Below are 24,391 nucleotides of genomic sequence, written 5' to 3'. Positions count from 1 at the left end.
CAAAGGGCTGATAAATGGTAGTTACTATTTAATTACTAGATTATTGACGAGCAATTTTATTGTCATTGTTGCATTTATTTTTACCATTGTTTTTAAATACCGATCTATTATTTTGTAAAACATAGACAATATGTATAATGTTGTAATTTTCATGTGCCTCACTTTTTATGTCCTTGTATTCTTGATAGGACCTAATTAAGAGAAGGAATTGTCTTTTTATTATTAGCATTCCATGCTCCTTAGGCATTATCTGACATATATTTTGTATTTAATGAATACTTATTAACTACTTAGTTATTCACTTTTGTCTTTTTATAGAAATATAATAATTTATACTAAAATATGACATTTACATGACATTACCAAATTGATAGACTTTCAGTTTCTTTGGAATATAATTAAAATTAATCAATTATTCATATTCAGGGGACAGATAGGAACATTGATTTTTTAAAAAAAAAACTAAATGAGTGAATTTGTGATTTCTAAAATACTTTCAGTTTAATGTTTAAAACATTTATACGAATATTTATTACAATAAAAATATAGTAGAAAATATTTCTTCCACATTCCATTTGTTAAATTCTTTTTTCCTAGTTTAAGCTGATAGATTATAATTTATAAAGATAATGATACTCAATATGTAAAAATAAATTAGTGAAATGTATAGTGTTTGAAAGCTTGTAAAATCACTTTTCATGTTATCACATTTGTTCCCCAGAAACAATGTGTAATGTAGCTACTATTATTGCATTTAATACAAGAGGCAATTGAGGATGAGAAAACTTGATTGTGTGGCCCATGGTAGCATTCATTTCCTGTGGTCATTTCCCATTTTAACCTATTTTTTAAATCTAACTTTTGTTTTCATATTTCAATAATGTTTTGTGAAAATGTTCTACTTATCTGGTCTTTTGGAAATGAACTTGGGAATCCATTCCTCCCTCAATGAGATAAAAAGTCTTCCTTTCCCCCAAAAAAGACTGGGGATTGAAAGATGGACTTCTGGTGACATCTTTGTTATTTCCTAATATTTTGCTAACTTTCATATTTTAGCTAGAAAAGAAAAATTCAGGATATACAAACAAATCACAGTGGTCTCCCCATCCCATGTTAATTATGTCAGAATTCAATTCAATAAACAGGTTATTATAATGTTTCCAAATGGAACTCTATTACCTTCACTGACACTTAAGAAATTTAATTTTTTTCTCATTTTTCCATAGGAATTGCCAGCCCTGATCACAATTCTTCTTCCCAAGATTTGGAAAAAATGTTTGGTGACTTAGTATTGGGCACACTCTTCCTTACTGAGATGGGGGTTGGCATTCTTGGGAATTTCTTCCTTCTTGGTCTCTACAGCTTCACTTTATTCATTGGCCAAAGACTGAGGCCCAAAGAGTGCATTTTTGCCCACTTAGCCTTGGCCAACTCAGAAGTGCTGCTCTCCAAGGGAATCCCTCATACAATTGCTTGTTTGGGCATCAAAAATTTTTTGGATCATGTTGGGTGTAAAATTACTATTTGTACTCAAAATGTGGCTCGGAGTGTTTCCCTTAGCATTACCTGCCTCTTGAGTGGTTTTCAAGTCATCACCATCAGTCCTAGTAACTCCAAGTGGGCAGAACTCAAACCCCAAGCTCAAAAGTGTATTGTCCCCTCCTGCTTTCTCTGTTGGTGCTTCTACCTGCTGATAAATTTCACTTTGCTTGGGACTATGAATAACTCAAGATACCTGACTAATAATACAAAGATATGGTATTTGGGATATTGTTCAACTTTAACTCCTTCCTCTTTTAATGCTGCACTTTTTGCAATTGTTTTTTCTATACCTGATATTATGTGTGTGGGATTCATGATCTGGGCCAGTGCCTATTTAATATTTCTTCTGCACAGGCACCATCAGCAAGTCAAACATGTTCATAATCCTCACCTTTCTCTCAAAGTTTTCCCTGAGAAAAGAGCCACACATGCTGTCCTCCTCTTAGTGAGCACATATGTCTCATTCTATTCAATTAATTCTATCTTGTCATTTTACTTCTTTCAAAAGGACAAACATCAGCCTTGGTTTGTGGCCGTTTTAGATCTCTTAGCATCATGGTTCCCAACCATTTGTCCTTTTGTGCTGATCTTCTATGATCAACAAATCCGCAAGTGTTGGTATGCTCTATGGCACAGGAGATGTTTCCTTCTCTTTTGCTGTGCTCTCCTCAACCCTTGCTCTTCCCAGAATTCTGCCTTAATAATATAACAAATTAATTTTGTTACTTATATATTATATTTGTATAATATATACAAATTATATAAAAATATCACAAAACAATATAACAAACTAATAAACTGAACAAAAATATTTATCTTTCAGAAAATGGTGGAAGAGAGGCAAGAACACTGAAATCTAAAAGTTTTAGGACGTATTATTTAAAAAGGCCTCTGGGATCATGTACTCAAACAATTTCCTCTTTCATGATAGTGTTCTGACATTATGTGTCTTGCTGTTGTTGACACAGATTATAAGTAACATAGTTCTTAAATTTATGTTTTCTGAGTTCAAATCTACTTTTCCTTCCAGTAGACACATGATATCAAATAATGATAATAATAATAATAATAGAAGCCACTGAACCTTACATGGGGGTCCCTGCAGATTTGATAATGATGTTGTTTTAAAATATAGTATTATCTGTGACTTAAGGACAGTTTGTTGCTCACTGAATGGAACACTGGGCCTAGAATTGGGAAGATATACATTCAAATACAACCTCAGCCCCTTTCTAGTTATATAACCCTGGTGTAATGTTCTTTGGTTCAATTTTCTTGGGAGTCTTTGAGAGCAGCCTTCATTTCAATTCAGTAATTACCACAAGAGTAGCCAAGAGTTAAAGTCCAAATCCTTTGTTATCTCTTTCAAAGTCTTGTTTCCTTTCCTGGGGCCTGGTTAGCTTTATTAAAGGCCTATCTCTCTCATTGGTTCTGAGAGCTTGAGCTCCTGCCTGTCTTCTCTGCCCTCTGAATCTCTCCAAATCAATCCTGGCTAAGGCTTCTAGCTTCTATGCTCTACACTGAATATAAACCAATATTATATCACTAGGAAACCATTATTTGTTGTAAGATTAAATCAATCATACTGAAACATGATAAACTAGATAACCATTGTCTCTATCAATTCCACTGTCTTAGCATCTTGGAAGAATCCTTTGTTTCAAATTCAGAGTTCTGGCCCATAATATCTCCCACTTTCTTTTGTTTTAGAACAGGTGGTCATGACCTCCCTGACTTCTCAAGGAGGTGAGAACCCCAAAAAGGAGGTGATCACACCTTTCCTGAGGTCTAGGAAGGGAGATGAAAGCAGCAAAGGAAATGGGAAACCAAGCCAGATTAGTGGATTTCTGAAGAGTCTCACTTGAAACAGGTATACATAAATCCATCAATATGGGAAGTGTTACACATCATTATATAAATTATATAAGCACATAGTAACACAGGCTAGTAGTGATGTGACAAATAACATGAATCAACATGAGGAATTTATACATGTCCATAAGTCCTAGAAATAGTCCAAAATGAATCTATTGTCCATTACTTCATGTGTATAGTAATCCAATGATTTCTTCAAGTTTTGAAATCCTGCAATAGTCTCATCAACAATTTTTCAATTTAGGGAATGCAATAATTCCTGCAGATTTTGAAGTTCTGCAACAGCCTTATGAACAATTTTTTTTATCTCAGGAAGTCCAATAATTCTTGCTGGTTCTGAAGTTCTGTAACAGCCTTTTCAACAATTTTTTTTTTTATCTCAGTAAATCCAATGATTCCTATGGGCTTTGAAGTTCTGTAACAGTCTCATTATCAGTCATGTACTTTCAGTGTCAGATGTTTCTTAGATCTTCTCCTTTGTTTTGAGGGGTTTTTTTTAAACTGTTTTCTGTCTTTCTCCAATGGACAAGGTGGATAAGGCTCATTGGCACACATCTGATTTCTTTTCCATCTGTAGTGATAGCAAACCCTCTCTCCCAAGCAGTTAACCTATCTGGTCCCTTCCATTCAGCACTTTCTAGATCTCTCCATATCACCTGATCTAAAGATAGTGGAGCTGTTTGCACTGGACACTGCTCTTCCAGTGAGTTTTAAAACCTGTCTGCTGAAGCCAGTGCATCTTTATCAAAAATTTAAAAAAAATGACATAGAGAGCTAAATTTAAAATTCTCTAGGGTTTCCTGTGGCTCCCTCTTTCTTTTGTTTTTGGAGGAGCATCTTAATGCTCTCCTTTCTACTATTGCCTGTCCTTGAGGATTAAAGGGTATGTCAGTGGTGTGTAAAATCTTATATTGTGCACAGAAGTGTGCAAAATGTTTAGAAGTATATGTAGGTCCTTTATCTGTTTTTATTGCTTGTGGTACATCCATAATTGCAAAAGCTTGTATAAGGAATTTAGTGACCACTCGGGCTATCTCTTTGGCTGTTGGTATTGCAAAAGTAAATCCTGAAAAGATGTTGACTACAACATAACTAAAAGATAAACGGCCAAAAGATTTAAAATGTAATGTTCTTTGGTTCAGTTTTCTTGCATGTCTTTGAGAGCAGCTTTCCTTTCAGTTCAGTAATCACTACATGAGTAGCCAAGAGTTAAAGTCCAAATCCTTTATTATCTCTTTCAAAGTCTTGTCTCCTTTCCTGGGGCCCTGTTAGCTTTCTTAGAGGCTTATCTCTCTCCTTGGTTCTGAGAGCTTGAGCTCCCGACTGTCTTCTATGCCCTTTGAATCTCTCTGAATCAATCCTGGCTAAGACTCCTAGCTTATATGCTCTACACTGAGTATAAACCAATCATTATATCACAAGAAAAGTATTATTTGTTGTAAGTTTAAATCAATCATACTGAACCATGCTAAACTAGATAACCATTGTATGTATCAATTCCATTGACTTAGCACCTTGTAAGAATCCTTTATTTCAAGTTCAGAGTTCTGGCCCATAACACCTTGGGAAAACCATTTATCTTTTGATCACCTGTGGAAATGGAACCACTCTCTCCATTAAAATAAAAAATGCAAAATTACTCAGTATCTTTGCCACAAAAATACCAAATGGTACCACAAAGGGACAGGAACTACTGAAGTAATTAAAAAGCAACAACATTATCTCTCTTTTTTTGTATTCTTATTAATTTCATTAAATATTTCCCAGTTGCATTTTGTCTTTCAGAAGCTGGTGGGGAAGAGACAACACTGAAATTTAAGGACTGATTCTTCATGTCTCATAGAGTTATTACCTTCCATTTGCCCAATTCTCATTTTTAATGTGTGATTTTCTTCAGTTAGCTTTTGTATTTCTTTTTCCATCTGGTTAATTATACTTTTAAAAGTGTTATTTTCTTGAGCAGATTTTTTTCATTTGACTAATTATATTTTTTAAAAGAATTGCCTTCCTTTTCCAAGTTGTTGACTCTCTCCTCCATACCTCTCATTTCTTCTTTCATTTTTTGTCTTCTACTGATTTTATTTGTCTTTTTTTTTAAGGAAAGGGTAAATTTATTAGGAATTATAAATAAACATATCAATACTATCAAAATTGTTATTAATAATAATAATTAAATGATATCAATATACAAAATTATATGAGCTCTAGGTAATACATATTTGTGATTTCATATATAATTCTCTTTTAAAATCCTTTTTATATGAAAATGTCCTCTCTTTTACTTTTATTTCTTTCTGTCTGTCTCTACTTCTGTTTTTGTCTCTATCTTTGCCTCTTTCTTTTTCTCTATTTTGCTTCCTCTCTCCTTTTTGCTATTTGCTAAAATCAAAATGATTTTTAAAGAAAATGTACTCTATTTGTTCCCAAAGACCTAAATTAGGATACATGTATAAAACTTATATTCTATTGTATTTATGTGATTTTAAGTTGTAAATTTACTAATATAAATGAGTTTAATTTAAATAACCACTAAACATATTATAAATAGCTAATCAAAAATAATTTCTTAAATGCTTACTATTTTCTAAGTACTATACTAAGGACTGGGTACACAAAAAACCCATATATACATATATATATATATGTATGTATGTATGTATGTATATGTATATATACATACTACATTGTAGTTTTTTGTTCATCATTCTCAAATAGGAACAATGACATCACAAGGGTGATGTCTTACTTGCAAATGAAGTGGATTTAAATGAGGCATGACTATGCACTCACACTCCCCTGATGATGACACAGTATATATATATACATATATATATATATATATGTAACAACAATAGCAAACCTACCAGCCCTTGTCTTTTTGTTTTGTTGTTATTATAGCTTTTTATTGAAAAAAAAAACATATGCATGGGTAATTTTTCAACATTGACCCTTGCAAATACTTCTGTTCCAATTTTTCCCCTCCCCTCCACCCCCTCCTTTAGTCAGCAGGCAGCCCCACACATGTTAAATATGTTAAAATGTATGTTAAATACAATATATGTGTACATATTTATACAGTTCTCTTTTTGCACAAGAAAAATCAGATTGAGAAAGGTTTTTTTAATCCTTTTTATATGAAAATGTTCTCTCTCTCTCTTGCCTTTATTTCTTTCTGTCTCTCTCTCTACTTCTGTTTTTGTCTCTATCTCTGCCTCTTTGTTTTTCTCTATTTTTCTTCCTCTCTCCTTTTTGCTATTTGCTAAAATCAAAATGATTTTTAAAGAAAATTTATTCTATTTGTCCCCAAAGACCTAAATTAGGATACATGTATAAAACTTATATTCTATTGTATGTATGTGATTTTAAGTTGTAAATTTACTAATATAAATGAGTTTAATTTAAATAGCCACTAAACATATTATAAATAGCTAATCAAAAATAATTTCTTAAATACTTACTATATTCTAAGTACTATGCTAAGGACTGGGTATAAAAAAAAACAATAAAAACAGAAAGAGTGTAAATGCTATGTTTTGGTCCACACTCATTTCCCAGTGTTCTTTCAAGGGGTGTAGCTGGTTCAGTTCATTACTGGTCTATTGGACCTGATTTGGTTCATCTCATTGCTGAAGATGGCCAGATCCATCAAAATTGATCATCATATAGTATTGTTGTTGAAGTAGATAATGAGCTCCTGGTCCTGCTCATTTCACTAAGCATCAGTTCATGTAAGTCTCTCCAGGCCTCTCTGAAATCCTCCTGTTGGTCATTTCTTACAAAACAATAATATTCTATAATATTCATATACTATAATTTATTCAGTCATTCTCCAATTGATGGGCATCCACTCAGTTTCCAATTTCTGGCCACTACAAAGAGAGCTGTCACAAACATAATTGCACATGTAGATCCCTTTCCCTTCTTTAATATCTCTTTGGGATATAAGACCAGAAGTAGCACTGCTGGATCAAAGAGTATAGACACTTTGATAACTTTTTAAGTATAGTTCCAAATTGCTCTCCAAAATGGTTGGATCCATTCACAACTTCACCAACGCATCAGTGTCCCAGTTTTCCCACATCCCCTCCAATATTCCACATTATCTTTTCCTGTTATCTTAGCCAATCTGACGGATGTGTGGTGGTATCTCAGAATTGTCTTAATTTGCATTTCTCTGATCAATAATGATTTGGAACATGTTTTCATATGAGTAGAAATAGTTTCAATTTCATCATCTGAAAATTGTCTGTTCATATCCTTTGACTATCTATCAATTGGTGAATGGCTTGATTTCTTATAAATTAAAGTCAATTCTCTATATACTTTGGAAATGAAGCCTTTATCAGAACCTTTAACTGTAAAAATGTTTTTTTTTCCAGTTTATTGCTTCCCTTCTCATCTTGTCTGCATTAGTTTTGTTTGTACAAAAGCATTTTAACTTGATATAATCAAAATTTTCTATTTTGTGATCAGTAATGATCTCTAGTTCTTGATCACAAATTCCTTCCTCCTCTCCTCTCCTCCTTACCTCTGAGAAGTAAACTATTCTATGTTCTTCTAATTTATTTATAATCTCATTCTTAATGCCTAAATCAACCACCATTTTGATCTTATCTTAGTATACAGTGTTAAATGTGGATCAATGCCTCATTTCTGCCACACTAGTTTCTAGTTTTCCCAGCAGTTTTTGTCAAATAATGAATTCTTATCCCAAAAGCTGGGGACTTTGGTTTGTCAAATACTAGATTGCTATAGTCATTGACTGTTTTGACCTATTTGAACTATTCCCCTGATCAACTGCTCTATTTCTTAGCCAGTACCAAATGGTTTTGATGACCTCTGCTTTATAATATAGTTTTAGATCTGATACAGCTAGACCACCTTCATTTGCTTTTTAAAATTAATTCCTTTGAAATTCTTGACCTTTTGTTCTTGCAGATGAATTTTGTTGTTGTTTTTTCTAGGTCAGTAAATTAGTTTCTTGGAAGTCTGATTGGGATAGCACTAAATGAATAGATTAGTTTAGGTAGGATTGTCATCTTTATTATATTCTTTCAACTTATCCAAGAGCACTTAATATTTTTCCAACTGTTTAGATCTGACTTTATTTATGTGGAAAGTTTTTTGTAATTTTGCTCATATAGTTCCTGACCTTTCTTTGACAGATAGATTCCCAAATATTTTATACTATTGACAATTTTAAATGGAATGTCTCTTTGTATCTCTTGCTGTTGGATTTTGTTAATGATATATAAAAATGCTGAGGATTTATGTGAATTTACTTTGTATCCTGCAACTTTGCTAAAGTTGAGGATTATTTCTAATAGCTTTTTAGTAGAATCTCTGGAGTTCTCTAAGTATACCATCATATCATCTGCAAAGAATGATAATTTGGTTTCCACATTACCTACTCTAATTCCTTTTATCTCTTTTTCTTCTCTTATTGCCAAAGCTAACATTTCTAATACAATAGTCATTATGATAGTAATAGTAATTATGATATTGTGCAACCTTGTCTCACTCCTGATTTTACTGGGAATAATTCAAGCTTATCCCCATCACATCTGATGCTTATTGATGATTTTAAAGAGATGCTACTGACTATTTTAAAGAAAACTCCCTTTATTCCTATAATCGCTAGTGTTTTTAATAGGCATGGGTGTTGGATTTTATCAAATGAGATGATCATAGGGTTTTGTTAATTTGGTTATTGATATATTCAATTATGCTTGTTGGAAGCCGAAGGCCCCCGCCCAGGTACCTTTCTCATGGCCCTAGCCCAGGTGCCTATTCCCCACCCCTTGCTGCAACAGAATCGAGCAGGTGGTCAAACAATCCTGAGAACTGCAACCGGGCAAAACGGTCTTGAGAATCAATCTTGAGTTGTCACCACACTATGTTCCTGCTCACTGGACCAGCTATAGCCCATGTTCCTTTCCCAGACCCCCCTACTTCTCTTTCCCATGCTTTTTCCTATATAAGTTGTATCCTGAGAGCAATAAACTGAGACTTTGGCAACAATCAGCCTCGTCTCCCTCCTCTTTCTCGCTCATTTCTCCTCAGGCTGGATCCCCCCTCGAAGCCCACACGAGTAACGAGGTCTCGCCGGTCGAGACATATGCTGATAGTTTTCCTAATATTGAACCAGCCCTGCATTCCTAGTATAAATCCTACTTGGTCATGGTGTATTATCCTGGGGATGATTTTCTGTAATCTTTTTGCTAGTATTTTATTTAAGATTTTTGCATCAATGTTCATTAGGGAGATTGGTCTATAATTTTCATTCTCTCTTTTCTTCCTACCTGATTTAGTTATCAATATCATTTCTGTGTCATAAAAGGAATTTGGCAGGAGTCCTTCAATCCCTATTTTTTCAAATAGTTTACATTGCATTGGAGTTAATTGTTCTTTAACTGTTTGGTAGAATTCACATGTAAATTCATCTGGTTCTGGGGAGTTTTTCTTAGGGAGTTGATTAATAGCTTGTTCTATATCTTTTTCTAAAATGGGACTATTTAACCAATTTACTTCTTCCTTTTTTAATCTGGGCAACCTATATTTTTGAAGGTATTCACTCATTTCATTTAAGTTATAAAATTTATTGGCATAAAGTTAAGCAAAGTAACTCCTAATTATTGCTCTAATTTCCTCCTCATTAGTGTCAAGTTCTCTCTTTTCATTTTTTAAGACAAACAATTTGATTTTCCTCTTCCCTTTCCGTAATCAAATTTACTGGGGATTATCTATTTTGTTGTTGTTGTTGTTGTTTTTTTTCATAGAACCAACACTTAGTTTTATTTGTTAATTCAATAGTTTTTTTTTTTACTTTCAATTTTATTAATCTCTCCTTTTATTTTTAGAATTTCAAGGTTAGTATTTGATAGGGGGTTTTTAATTTGCTCTTTTTCTAGATTTTTTTTTTAGTTGCAAGCCTAATTCATTGCTTTTTTCTTTCTCTATGTTATGCAAGCAAGCCTCTAGAGATATAAAATTTCTCCTTATTACTGCTTTGGCTGCATCCCACACATTTTGGTATGATGCCTCATTATTCTCATTCTCTTGAGTGAAATTATGAATTGTGTCCATGATTTGCTGTTTCACCTAATCATTCTTTAGAATGAGATTATTTAGTTTCCAATTATTTTTTGGTTTATTTTCCCTGTCTTTTTATTGAATGTAATTTTTATTGCATTCTCATCTGAAAAAAGGATGCAATTACTATTTCTGCCTTTCTGCATCTTAATTTGAGGTTTTTTTGTCTTAATATATGGTCAGTTTTTGTATTGATTCCATGAAATCTTGAAAAGAAAGCATACTCCTTTTTTGTCTCTGTTTAGTTTTCTCCAAAGATCTACCATACCTAACTTTTCCAGTGTTCTATTTACTTCTTTAACTTCTCTCTTATTTATTTTGTGGTTTGATTTATCTACTTCAGAGAATGCAAGGTTGAGATCCTCTCCTGAGATTTTAGTTTTGCTGACTATTTCTTCTTGCCACTCTCTTAATTTCTCCTTTAGAAATTTAGATGCTACACCACTTGGTGCATATATGTTTAACATTGATATTGCTTCATTATCTATGCTACCCTTTAGCAAGATATAGTATTCTTCCTTATCTTTTTTAATTAGATCAATTTTTTTGCTTTTCCTTAATCTGAGATGACTTCACCTAAAGCATAGTAGATTCTGCTTCAGCCTTTTACCTTTATTCTGTATGTACTGCCCTGCTTCAAGTGTGTTTCCTATAAACAACATATTGTAGGATTCTAATCTAGTTTGCTATCTGCCTCTGCTTTATGGGGGAGTTTACCCTCTTCACATTTATGGTTAAAATTACTAATTCTGTATTTTCTGGCATCTTGCTAACCCCAAATTATGCTTTTCTCTTTCTTTTCCCTCTTCCCCCTTCCCCTCTTCCCAGTATTAAACTTGTGAGCACCACTTGCCTCACGAAGCCTTCCTTCTTTAGTATCCCCTCTCTTGGTTCCTCTCTTTTTATTAAACCCTTTCCTTACAATTTCTGTGTTGCCTTCTATTTAGCTACTCCTTTCCTTTTATCTTTTCCCCTCCCACTTTTCAATGAGGTGTGTGGTGTTCTCTTCTATAAAATATAATGGTTCTCTCTGGGAGTAGGTTTCTTGCAGGAGGTTTTCTGGAGTCACCCTTTTGCTTCAGTTAAAAGTAATAATTACTCCAAATGCAGCCAGGTGTTAAAAGTTCAGATCTTTTATTGCTTCTTCCAAAATGGTCCGGTTAGTTTTCTTAGAGACCTATTTCTCTGCTTGGTTCCAAGAGCTCCCTCCCAATGTCTCCAAATCCAAAGGTTTGTCCTTCAGCCTCCAGCCAGCACAAAGGTGGAAAATGAAATGAATCTCTAGTCTCCTTGCCTGGGGCTGGGCAGCTTTCTAGAGAGCCTTTCAGACCAGCCTTGATCTCAGTGGGGGAAGTGCAGGAGCTCAGCCACCACAGTGGTGTGAGATGAAGTGAATGAATCTGACTGCTCTTCAAAGAGTGGGCTTCTTCTGAACTGAGAGACGCTCCCCTCTCAATCTTTTCAACTGCACTCTGCTGACTGAGCTCAGCTATTTTAATGCTATCTCAAAGGTTGACTCCTCCTCCGAGAGTGGAATTGTGGGATATGAAAGTAAGATTATGGGTTTCCTCCCAGAGTACTCTATGGCCCTAAGAGCTTCTTGCTTATATGAGCTCTCTAAATGTGTGAACACAAGCATTGTTTCTATCATTTCCACTCAGTACCTTGTTTCTTCTGGTCCATAACATCTCCTTGTAAGATCAGATCAATCATACTGAATCATGCTAAACTAGATAATTATTGTCTTTATCAACTCTAATGAGTTAACACTTTGTAAGGATTCCAACAGAGGTAGGAGAAGTTTCTCTGTAAATCAAATATGTCTAATATTTTCTCTTTGAGCCAATACTGATGAGAGTAAGATTCACATTATGTTCATCCCCCTCCCTTCTTTCCCTCAGATATAAAAGGTTTTCTTTGCTCCTTTGTGAGATGTAGTACCTCCACTTTTCCCTTTTTCTAATAAAATTTCATTTCCAGCTCTAGATTCTTCTTTATATTATAACAATAAATCCAAATTACACATGCACTCTTTATAATTCCCAAGATTTCTTTTTAACCTTTTATGTTTCTCTTGAGTCCTACATTTGGAGGTCAAACCTTTTGTCTAGTTCTATTTTTTTCATTAGAAATAAATGGAATTCACCTATTTCAATGAATGTCCATCTTCTTGCCTGGAAGAAAATGCTCAGTTTGTCTGGATACATTATTCTTGGCTGCATATCAAGTTCCTTTGCCTTTCAGAATATCAGATTCCAGGCCCTTGGATCCTTTTATTGGGATGCTGCTAGATCTGTGTAATCTTTATTGTGGCTCCACTTTATGTGAAATTTTTTTTGGTTGCTTGTAGTATTTTTTCCTTGGTCTGATAGTTCTGGAATTTAGCCACAATATTTCTTGGAATTTTGATTTTGGGATCTCTTTCAGTAGGTGATCGATGAATTCTTTCAATGTCTATTTTACTTTCTGTTTCTATAACATCTGGACAGTTCTCTTTGATGATTTCCTGAAAATAGTATCTAGGCTCTTTTTTATCATAATTTTCAGGGAGTCCAATAATCCTTGCATTATCTCCCCTAGATCTATTTTCCAATTCTGTTGTTTTCCCAAGAATGAATTTTACTTTTTTTCTATTATTTCTTTTTCTTTTTTTTTGATTTTGCTTTACTGATTCGAGTCATTCATTTCCATTTGTTCAATTCTGATTTTTAATGAATCATTTTCTTCATTTACTTTTTAATTTCTTTTTGTAATTGTCCAATTGAGTTTTTAAATGAGTTATTTTGTTCTATGGATTTTTTTTTCCATTTCACCAATTTTATTTTTTTAAGGAGCTTTTTAATGAGTAACATGACTTATCCAGATTCTCTTACAAAGCTTTCCTTTCCTTTCCCCATTTTTTTTTCCTAGCTCTCTTTTAAGAGTCTTTTAAATTTCTTCTATGATGGGGACCAGGTTATTTCACCATTTGAGGCTTCAATTGGAGACAATCTGTTTTTAGTCTCTCCAGGGTTTGAAGTCTGCTCTCTTTCAGTATAGAAGTTATCTATAATTAAAGTCTGCTTTGCCTTTACTTATTTTGACTAAAAAAAAAAAAAAAGACAACTGCAGTCTGTTTTGGGGGCAGTGTGGTGCTCCAAGCTTCCTAAACAGACAACAGGAAGTAGTAGTGAAGCAGCAGTGGGACAGCAACAGCTATGCTGGGATCAGCATTTGCACTGGGATCAGTGTTTGTGCTGAGATTGTGCTGCATCCCTCTCAGTGCTGAGTGGGTGTGGCCATGTCCAGAGAGACTCTAGTGTTTTGGGGTCATAGTCTTTACTCCCTGTGTTTATAGCTTCTCTACTGCTCTACTGGCTTGCTGATAAACAGAGTAGCCCACACTGTGGTAAAGTTCCTCCCGCAAATTTTCAGCCTGTGAAGACCACATTCTTTTTCCACTCTGGTTTACTCAGAGTGAGCTGTTTTCCATGCTCTCACTACCTACTTGCCTGATTCTGTGCCTGCCCTAGCCTCATTGCATCCTCTCCTGCGAGAAAAAAAACAGACCTTTTCTGGTGAATTTTGAAATTATCTTTTATTAGTAAAGTGTTGTACTCCCAATATTCATGGATTTTGACAGTTAAGCACTGATTCCAAGGCTGAGATTTTGGGTGATGTAGAACTAAATGATATGTATTTCTGGGTGATCTAGACATCAAGATGGGTCCTTTTGGCTTATCTAGAACAGAAAGGCACATCTTTTCAGGTGGTCTAAAATAGAAAGATATCTTTTCGGGTAGTCTAGTACACCAAGACATGTCTTTTTGGGCAATCTAGAACACCAGGACACATCTTTGAGGTGATCTAGAACCAAAAGATGTGTTTTTCTGAGTGATCTAGAACAGAAAGACACATCTTGCAGGTGATCTAGAACATCAAGACATATCTTCTTTTGGGTGATCTAAAATCAAAAGACACATCTTTTGAAGTGGTCTAGAACACCAAGACAAGTCTGGAATACAAAGGCATGAGATCTAGAGTTTTCTGGAACAGAACTACATGTCTTTTGGGTGATCTAGAACAGAATGATGAGTGGGTCTTGGTTGATCTAGAACACAAAAGCATGTGATCTGGGGTGATTTAGAACAGAATGGCATGTCTGTTGGGGTGATCCAGAACACAAAGACATGCCTTTTGGGTAATCTAGAACAGAAAGCCATGTGATCCATGGTGATCTAGAATGGAAAGACATGTCTTTTATCAAGGGAATGGGATCTCCATCAGTGGAGGTTTATGAGTGAAGATTGTATAAGCAATTGTTGACTACTGGAAAACTGATTTATCTATATATAGAGTATTTGTTTCAATCATCTCTGATGTCCTTACCAATTCTAAAAGTCCATTTCTCAAATGGTTTTTGAACTGAACTGAACAGAACTCAGCCTCTTGGTTAATTTGAAGTCAATCTATCAATGTCTAAGGTTTTGATAAAATAAGGGATTTGTAAATGTTAAGGTACCTCTGAAAAGCTAATATTTCATGTTATTGTTCTCAGTATTCATATTTGGTGTTTGTGACTCCATAATATAGATCTGGGCATCTTTCCTAGATCATACTAAAGGGTCTTCACTGCTTTTGAGGGAGCCTCACATTCTGTATTCTGAGGGTCTCCCTAGGATCCCAAACATCTGCCTGAAAGATGAAGAATTAGACAAAATTATTTGATGAGTGAATCATCATTAGGCCCACCTTGATTGACAGTTCCATTTCTGACAGCATACATGGAGTGAATTATTCACTGGACTGGATAATTTCAAACACATTAGGAGCCATGGTGATGGAACTAAAGATTCATTCCTTTTAAGACACTTAAACGCATTGTGATATTGATTCTTGACTGGAATTAAGTGGCAGGTCCAATGGTCTGGGGCCTCTTACAAATGCTTTAGCAATTCTTTCTATTTTCTCTGGATTGAGCTGTGGCTTGGATTTTTGGTTTCTATGGAACCAAAAGATCAGTGCTTTAGAGATGGAAAGATTCTTGGGGGCATCTAGTCCAATTCTTTGCTGGCCAAGAAACCATTCAAAAATATCCCCAAGGCAGTAGCCATCTAGCCTCTGTGGCAGTTAGGAGCTCCCATGGACAGGGTGCTGGGCTTAAAGACAGAAAGATCTGAGTTTAAACATCACAGGCACAAGCACAGCTTCCCAAGGTCTTCCCTTAAACATCTCCTGCCATAGGAACATTGAACTTTTAGTCCTTGGTATTTCAGAAAGTCCATCCAAGCAGTTCTGTGTCTATCTAATTTCATTGTTATTTAATCTGCAACTTTTCATATTCCTATGAGAATAGTAATTTTTTTTTATCAAAAGCTTTGTAAAATGCAGGTAAGTATATCCATGGCAGCTAAATAGTATAGTGGATATAGTCTAGAGACCAGAGTTTAAATTTAGTCTGAAACTTACTAGCTGTGGCAACCTGCACAAAACACTTAACCTTGTTTGCCTCAGTTTCCTTAAATGTAAAATCTCTTGGGAAGGAAAAGCAAATCCATCTGTCAAAAATACCCCAAAAGGGGGCTGCAATGGCTCAGAAATGACTATAACAACAAACCACAAAATAACCTCTGCATTCCCTTTATTTTCTACTTTAATAATCCTTTAAAAAATAAGATGGATCTTGTATGATCTGTTAATAATAAAGCTATACTGGCTCTTTGTAATCCACTTCCTTTTAATATTGACAATTATTTTTAATGATCTATTTGTGAATTTTTCTAATAACTGAGATGTGATTAACCAGAGTAAGTAACCCAAAGTTTGCAAATGTTTCCTTTTCTGGTTTGAAGAAATTGAGACAGGTTATCTTCTGGTCTTTTTAACATATAAAATAGAAACAAAATAAAAATTTAGCATCTCAGCCGCTTTCTTATTCTCAGATATCATAAGATCTCATTCACCTCAAGCAAAGGTCCTATCCATGTTTTGTTCCTTTCTGACTTAACAGTGTGGAATATATGTATATAGATCTCTCTATTTCAAGTTCTCTACCTATATGTCTATGTCTATCTAGCCAATTCTATCTAGATGTATCTAGAATAACCAAAAACTAAAAATTTCTCTGGCAAAAAAGATCACAAATGGAAAAAGGTTTAAGAAGTGCTGATCTACAGCAGGATTATTTTAGGCCTGGAGAGACTTAAATGAACTGAAGTTAAGTGAAGTGGGCAGAACCAGGAGATTACTGTATATGGAAACAATAATATTATATGATGTGACTCTTTTTAACAATGAGATGATCGAGAACTATTTCAATGATCTCATGATGAAGAGAGCCATCTACACCCAGAGAGAGGACTGTAGGAACTGAGTGTGGATCATAACATAACATTCTCATTCTTTTTGTTGTTGTTCATTTGCATTTTGTTTTCTTATTCATTTTCTTTCTTTTTTGATCTGATGTCTCTTGTGCAGCAAAAATATATGTTTATATATATTGGATTTAATATATATTTTAGCATGTATAACATATATTGGATTGCTTGGACAGGGTAGAGAAAAGAAGGGGAAAATTTGGAACACAAGGCTACTAGGCAAGGATCAATGTTAAAAAAACTGTTTAAGTTTCAAAAAAAAAAAACTTTAATAAAAAATATAAAAAAGAAGTGCTGATCTAGATAAAGTCCATCCTTAGTTGAGGATTGAATTAGTCAGCTGTGCTTTCAGTTACTATTAATAATATTTGAAAGATTATAGAAAAAGAGAATAGTATAAGCTTCTTGAGAATAGGACCTGTTTTTTCTTCTGCTTTTGTGTTAAGAGAGCCCAGTACAGTTCCCAGCAAGCAGCAGTTAACTTTTAGCATCTCTGTTGAGTTGAAAGCCAATATGTCAGTTATGGAATAGAGAGCGAGCCCTTCTGTCACAATAGCTAGAGCTTCTTTTAGCCTCTTCTTTAAGTGCTCTGTCTTAATTTACTACCACAAGTCAATTTCTAACACCTAGTACTCAAACTGTTTGCCATACTATTCATCATCTTTTCCAAGATCTAAATCCTATTGGCTATAATCTGAATTACTTCCACTGGATGTAAATGCCTGCTGTTGAAAAGTCTCCTTTTTTAACTTCTTCAGGTATGAAGCTGCCTTTTTTCATTAGTCACATTTCATATATCTGACTACCTCAGTCTTTTTAGCATGTTTCCCTTGGGACCCAGAAACCTTCTTTGCCCCCGGCCATACTCACTTTTTAACATAATTATTCAAAATGGATAGATTTTTCAATCTCCACTTTAGCCATATGGATAACTAATAAAGGTGAGGTTAGCCTGAATTATGGTGTCAAGTCTTCAAGAAAGATTTCCAAGGTAAGGATATTTTATTCCAGAGAAAATAAAAAAGGAGAAAGCCTCATGCATAGTTATTAGGTACAACAAAACCTAATAACTATGCATGAGGCTTTCTCCTTTTTTGTTAGAATTCCTTGTTAGAATTGTTAGAATTTCTAACATTCTAAGTGTTGAATATCACTTTATCCTTAAAAGATTTAAAGAGAAATGAAAAAGAAACTAAGAAATTTGCTAAACTAGTCAAACCTGATCTCAGATTTATTTCTTAAAAAAAAAAAAACAGACCTATGTTGTGTGAATGAAGTGTTCTTATTCTTTCTGTCACCTATACTTTGTCTATTTTTTTTTAATTTGTAAAATGTTAGAGCAGAAAATTGCCATGCTATCATGGACAGTATGCATGCTGGGGTAGGGGAATTGAGGGAATAGGATGGGGCAGGGTCTGAATTAGGGCAGAGTCACCACAGTTTTGTGTCAGAGGACTAAAATTAAGAGGGCAATGTTAGCACTTCAGCTGATCGGAAGTCTTGCAGCATCCCTAGACACAGTTGATTCTTTCATTCAATCCTCATTCATCCTCCATAAAAATTCCCTCCTGTTTTCCCTATTGAGAGCACCACCATTCTCTTATTCATCCAGACTCGTTCATAATATGGAAAATAAGGAAACATACTAAGATTTGAATTGACTAATTTCAAACATCTAGCAAGGAACAGATCTGGAATTTGATCACAGGTCTTCTGATCACACATTCTTAATACTATCCTCCATCATATAACTGAAAATTCCATTAAGTCAGAACAGTGGGCTAAGGTCACTGAGCACATACTGATAATAGCACTGTCTTCATAAAAAACCTAGCAACCTCAATTATCACCAGAAATTTTGAAAAGTAGATTTCTTACTATCTTTTGATATATCTTGATGATGAATTGGGAAGGAGTCAAAGCATTGTGGAAGTAAGACAAGAGAAGGAAAAATCATATTATATAGTTACAATTTTGCTAGAGAAGTAATTGTACTCAACCAAATGCTTTATTGACAAGAAAATGCTCAGTGGAGGAAGAATAAATAATGTCTGTATAGAATTCATTAGGATAAATGATTTATACATCATTGATATCTACAGAAAATACAACTTCTAAACACAGATGAAGTCAATGACAACAGGAGTTTCCATCACTTGATTTTCCCCACAGACACTTATCTATTTGTGAACATTGTTTTTGTGCGTGTATGTTACCAAGAGCAGAAAAGATGGTAAGAATTTCCTGAACAACTCATAAGTGTCTAGAAAAGAAAATTACAGCAATGATAAATGTTTATTTGAAAAAAATAGCTTAAGTTCTTGGTGAATTCCCCTTCCTATATTATGATATCACTTTATTTAGAAGACTGAGAAGCAGTTTGACATCATGGATATTGGGACAGTTTTGGAATCATAAAGGCTTGAGTTCAAATTTTCAGGTGAATTAATTATGACAAAGGATTTGTCATTGGATTACTCACCATTCTCTCCCCTCCAACTTTTTATGACTACAAATTATAGAGAAGAATTTCTGATTTATCTCAGGAAAGGGAATTTTCACATTGAAGTGTCATTCTTAACAAAGTGTACACAAAAAAATAAATAAAATAAAATAAATTGAAACAAGAGATGAATCCTCTATTTATAATGAAATACAATGCAAGATCTATTTATGTTTGTTCATGGTCACAGCCCTTTGGCTGCTTGTGGATTCCTGTTTTAATGGACAGGCCACTGGATTTTGTGTCTAAGAACTATATACCATTTCTGCTTCTTATAATCACTGTGATGCGGACAAATTATTTTCAATTTCTTAACATTAGTCACCTTAAGTATGAAATAAATATGGAGTGAAGAACTCAGACAAGGACAGAATCCCTTCTAACTCTCAATCTTGTGGTGCTATTTTTTAAAATTATGCATACTGTAAGTATTTAATTGTAGATATACATTTGGTTCCCTCCATTAGAATGTAAGTAAGCTCCTTGAGAATAAAAACTGTTTAATTCTTGCCATTTGTATCCCCAGTATATTGCACAATGCCTGGAAAATAGTAAGTGCTAATTATATGTAACTTGGTGGATTGAACTTTTATACATCTAAATACCATAATCCTATTAGTAAGCATCATATGTAATGTGGATAAATTGGAGCCATTCCCAATAACATCAGAAGTGAAACAAGGTTGCCCACTATTACTATCACTATTAAATATTGTATTAGAAATGCTAGTTTGGCAATAAGAGAAGAAAAAGAAATAAAAGGAAGTAGAATAGGTAATGAGGAAACCAAATTATCACTCTTTGCAGATGATATGATGGTATATTTAGAGAACCCCAGAGATCCTACTAAAAAGCTATTAGAAATAATCCACAACTTTAGCAAAGTTGCAGGATGCAAAATAAACCCACATAAATCATCAGCATTCTTATATATCGCTAACAAAATCCAACAGTTAGAGTTACAAAGAGAAATTCCATTTAAAGTAACTGCCAATAGTTTAAAATATTTGGGAATCTATCCTCCAAGGGAAAGTCAGGAACTATACGAGCAAAACTATAAAACACTTTCCACACAAATTAAGTCAGATCTAACCAATTCAAAAAATATTAAGTGCTCTTGGATAGGTTGAGTGAATATAATAAAGATGACAATACTACCTAACCTAATGCTATTTGTAAAAGTACCAACATCTTTATACTTCCTTGAGCTCACAAAACAGGTTTCCCCATTTATATTCTTATTCCTGATATTTAAATCATTATCAAGTCAAATTGATTATATTTTTCTGACATATATTTTGCATGCATCTGTCTTATGCAATTTCCCTTTAATATTGTAACTTCCCTAGTACAAAACTTCATCAGCTCATATTTGGACTATTACAATGATGTGCTAGTTAATCTCTCTGCCATAGGCCTTTCTTTTCTCCAATTCATTTTCCACTCAGTAACTATCTTCCTGAAGCACAGTGGTGACTATTTCTTTCTCCTACAACAGAATCCAGTTATCACCTTCTGGATCCAATATGAAATCTTCTCTTTGTCCTTCCAAGTCCATTGTAACCTCCTCTTTCTTCCTTTTAAATTATTTTTTTTAACTTTTTTTTTTATCTAGCAGCCTTCAGAGGTACTCTGTGAATCTATTAAATCAGCCTTTTTATACTTTCTCAAATAAGTCACTCAATATACTGGTTCTGGACATTTTTATTATCTAGTTTCAGTTCCTGGACAGAATTATTTTCTGATTTCTTTCTACTTCCTTTACCAAGCATCAAATCCTCTTCATCTGAAATAAATTTGGAAGAATTATCCAAGTCTTTCCTGATCCCATTTACTTCTGGTGATTTCTTTTTCTTCATGGAAAAACATTGTTTGTTTGTACATTGTTGTTCACATGTTGACTCTCTTAGTAGTTGAGAACAAGGACTGTCTTGCCTCTATTTGCATACCCAGCTTTTAGTACAGTATCTGGTATATAATAATTGCTGAATACATATTTACTGAATAACTAAGAGGTCTCTAAATTATATTCTACCTTTAAATCTATGATATAGTATTATTCTTGGTAACTGCCATACAAGTTCCAATTATTTGTTATGGTGGTCTTATTACCTATATATTGTAAGTACCGCAATGCAAGATGATGGCGTGTGCTGTCGTGCCTTATTTTTAGTACCTGGATACATTTTGTCACTTGCTTTATTAACTGATCTAGCCTTTAATTTAGCTCCAATTTCCCTTTTGTCTCCTGCTTAAATGTAGTACAAGAACATTAGGATTGTACAAACAAAACAAATGCAGACAAGATTAGAAGGGAAACAATAAACTAGGAAAACATTTTTACAATCAAAGGTTCTGATAAAGGCCTCATTTCCAAAATATATAGAGAATTGACTGTAATTTATAAGAAATCAAACCATTCTCCAATTGATAAATGATCAAAGGATATGAACAGACAATTCTCAGACGAAGAAATTGAAACTATCTATAGACATATGAAAATATGCTCCAAATCATTATTAATCAGAGAAATGCAAATTAAGACAACTCTGAGATACCACTACACACCTGTCAGATTGGCTAGAGTGACAGGGAAAGATAATGTGGAATGTTGGAGGGGATGTGGGAAAACAGGGACACTGATACATTGTTGGTGGAATTGTGAACACATCCAGCCATTCTGGAGAGCAATTTGGAACTATGCTCAAAAAGTTATCAAACTGTGCATACCCTTTGATCCAGCAGTGTTTCTACTGGGCTTATACCCCAAAGAGATACTAAAGAAGGGAAAGGGACCTGTATGTGCCAAAATGTTTGTGGTGGCCTTGTTTGTAGTGGCTAGAAGCTGGAAAATGAATGGATGCCCATCAATTGGAGAATGGTTGAGTAAATTGTGGTATATGAACGTTATGGAATATTATTGTTCTGTAAGGAATGACCAGCAGGATGAATACAGAGAGGACTGGCGAGACTTAGATGAACTGATGCTAAGTGAAATGAGCAGAACCAGGAGATCATTATATATCTCAACAATGATACTGTTTGAGGATGTATTCTGATGGAAGTGGATCTCTTCGAGAAAGAGAGCTAATTCAGTTTCAATTGATCAAAGATGGGCAGAAGCAGCTACACCCAAAGAAAGAACACTGGGAGATGAATATAAACTGCTTGCATTTTTGTTTTTCTTCCCAGATTATTTATACCTTCTGAATTCAATTCTCCCTGTGCAACAAGAAAACTGTTAGGTTCTGCACACATATATTGTATCCAGGATATACTGTAATCTATTCAACATGTAAAGGATTGCTTGCCATCTGGGGGAGGGGGTGAAGGGAGGGAGGAGAAAAATCGGAACAGAAGTGAATGCAAGGGATAATGTTGTAAAAAATACCCTGGCATGAGTTCTATCAATAAAAAGTTATTTAAAAAAAGAACATTAGGATTGATACAATCAATTTCTACCAGTGCTAAACTCCTTTTCTTGTCACTGTCTAAGTATCACCCAATTAGAATATCAATACATAAGTGGATGCTTCCATCTCTAAAAATTTTGTGATGTTTAAACCATGTCACCACCAAAATAGAAGTGATTGGATAATGGTCAGGAACATTTTATGTTGTCAAGCTCAAAGGAAAAAAAATAATTTTATTTCTAGGACTTTACTGGAAGTTTGTCAGAGTGGTCAACTCAAATAAAAGATGGATTTCACTTGCAAAGACAAGAAAAACTACAAGTTGCTTCTGCACCAAAATAAAAATGAGAAATTTTAAAGTAATTAGCTAGAGAAGATAATAGACTAATTATACATATATCTATTATACATTTTCTCACTGCTTAGATAATTTAAAAAATTAATTATAAATTTTATAATTTTCTAAATATAATTTTTCTAGATAATTAGCACAGTGACTGGCAAATACTAGGTATTTTTTTAAGTGTTAGCTCATATTATTTTTAATTATTATCATTGTTGTTATTTCCTTATTTTTTATTACTATTCCATATCTTCTGCTTTTTCTTTCTTCTATTTCAATCTTTTTAAAAGTAGAGTCTATATATATACTACTATAATTCTCATTTGTATCATTTTCCATATATCCATATATCCTTTTATTAGAAAAGAAACTTAAGGTAATTTAGAATAAGATTTATATTCTTTTTACTTGTATATCATGCGCCATGGGGCAAATAACTTGCATTTATCAAATGTTCATTTCTTAATTAGTTTATATATGTATTTTTAAATGAATTTTGGTAATGTTTTTCTTTATGGTAATTTTTATGGTAATCTTTTTTTCTTTAATATACCAACATATGTAGTACTCTTTTTAAATTGGCGAACTTTTTGGTGAATTGAAATTAATTGAAATAAACCACCTATTAATAGTTTGGGAGCAGGGGAGAACATTTTCAGTTTTTAAGGATGTTATATTTGGTTAAATGGTGAAATGATTTTTGTGATTCCTAAAATATTTTAAACTTAAGTTTTAAAGCATTTATCATGATCTTTATTGCGATAAAAATGCAACAAAATCCACACACACATATTAGCTGTTTTTTATGCATAAGTTGATAGTTTATTATTAATAAAGATAGATACTTGTCAATAAAGAGTACTAATAGCAATAAATTTCATTTTATTGGCTAAAATTTTGACAAATCACTTTTCATATCATCTCATTTCATCCCTACAAATAATTTTAAAGTAGCCTTTATTATTCTATTTAATAGACAAGACAATTGGAAATGGGAGATGTTTATAATCTTGTCCAGAGTTACATGATTTTCTGTACTGTACAAAGTTCCTATACCCTTAACTTTTTTAGAATTGAATTTCTAAATTCATTCTTCCAGCTCAAAAATGACCAAAAGACAAAAATGCTCCAAATTGTTAAACGGATTGATTTCGGTTATCATATCTTTGTTATTTCCTAATAATTTGCTAACTTTCATATTCTAGATAACAAAAGAAAAAATTTAAAAATACAACTTAATCTCAGTAATTCACATACTCAACGTGAC

At 33.7% G+C, this 24,391-nt stretch overlaps 1 protein-coding gene across 1 annotated transcript in view; it reads left to right on the top strand.

Annotated features, from left to right (window-relative positions):
- LOC127557653 (vomeronasal type-2 receptor 26-like) overlaps positions 1–9,286 on the top strand; it is a 149,600-nt gene extending 140,314 nt beyond the window's left edge. The window contains exons 8-9 of the mRNA XM_051990963.1: positions 2,051–2,160; positions 9,157–9,286. Coding sequence (XP_051846923.1) covers positions 2,051–2,160; positions 9,157–9,286 — 240 coding nt within the window. The remainder of the gene's footprint in view (positions 1–2,050; positions 2,161–9,156) is intronic.
- Positions 9,287–24,391: the final 15,105 nt, after the last annotated feature.

The sequence above is a fragment of the Antechinus flavipes genome, chromosome 3 (genome assembly GCF_016432865.1).
Source record: "Antechinus flavipes isolate AdamAnt ecotype Samford, QLD, Australia chromosome 3, AdamAnt_v2, whole genome shotgun sequence".
NCBI lineage: Eukaryota > Metazoa > Chordata > Mammalia > Dasyuromorphia > Dasyuridae > Antechinus > Antechinus flavipes.
This window is presented reverse-complemented; position numbering and strand designations above follow the sequence as displayed.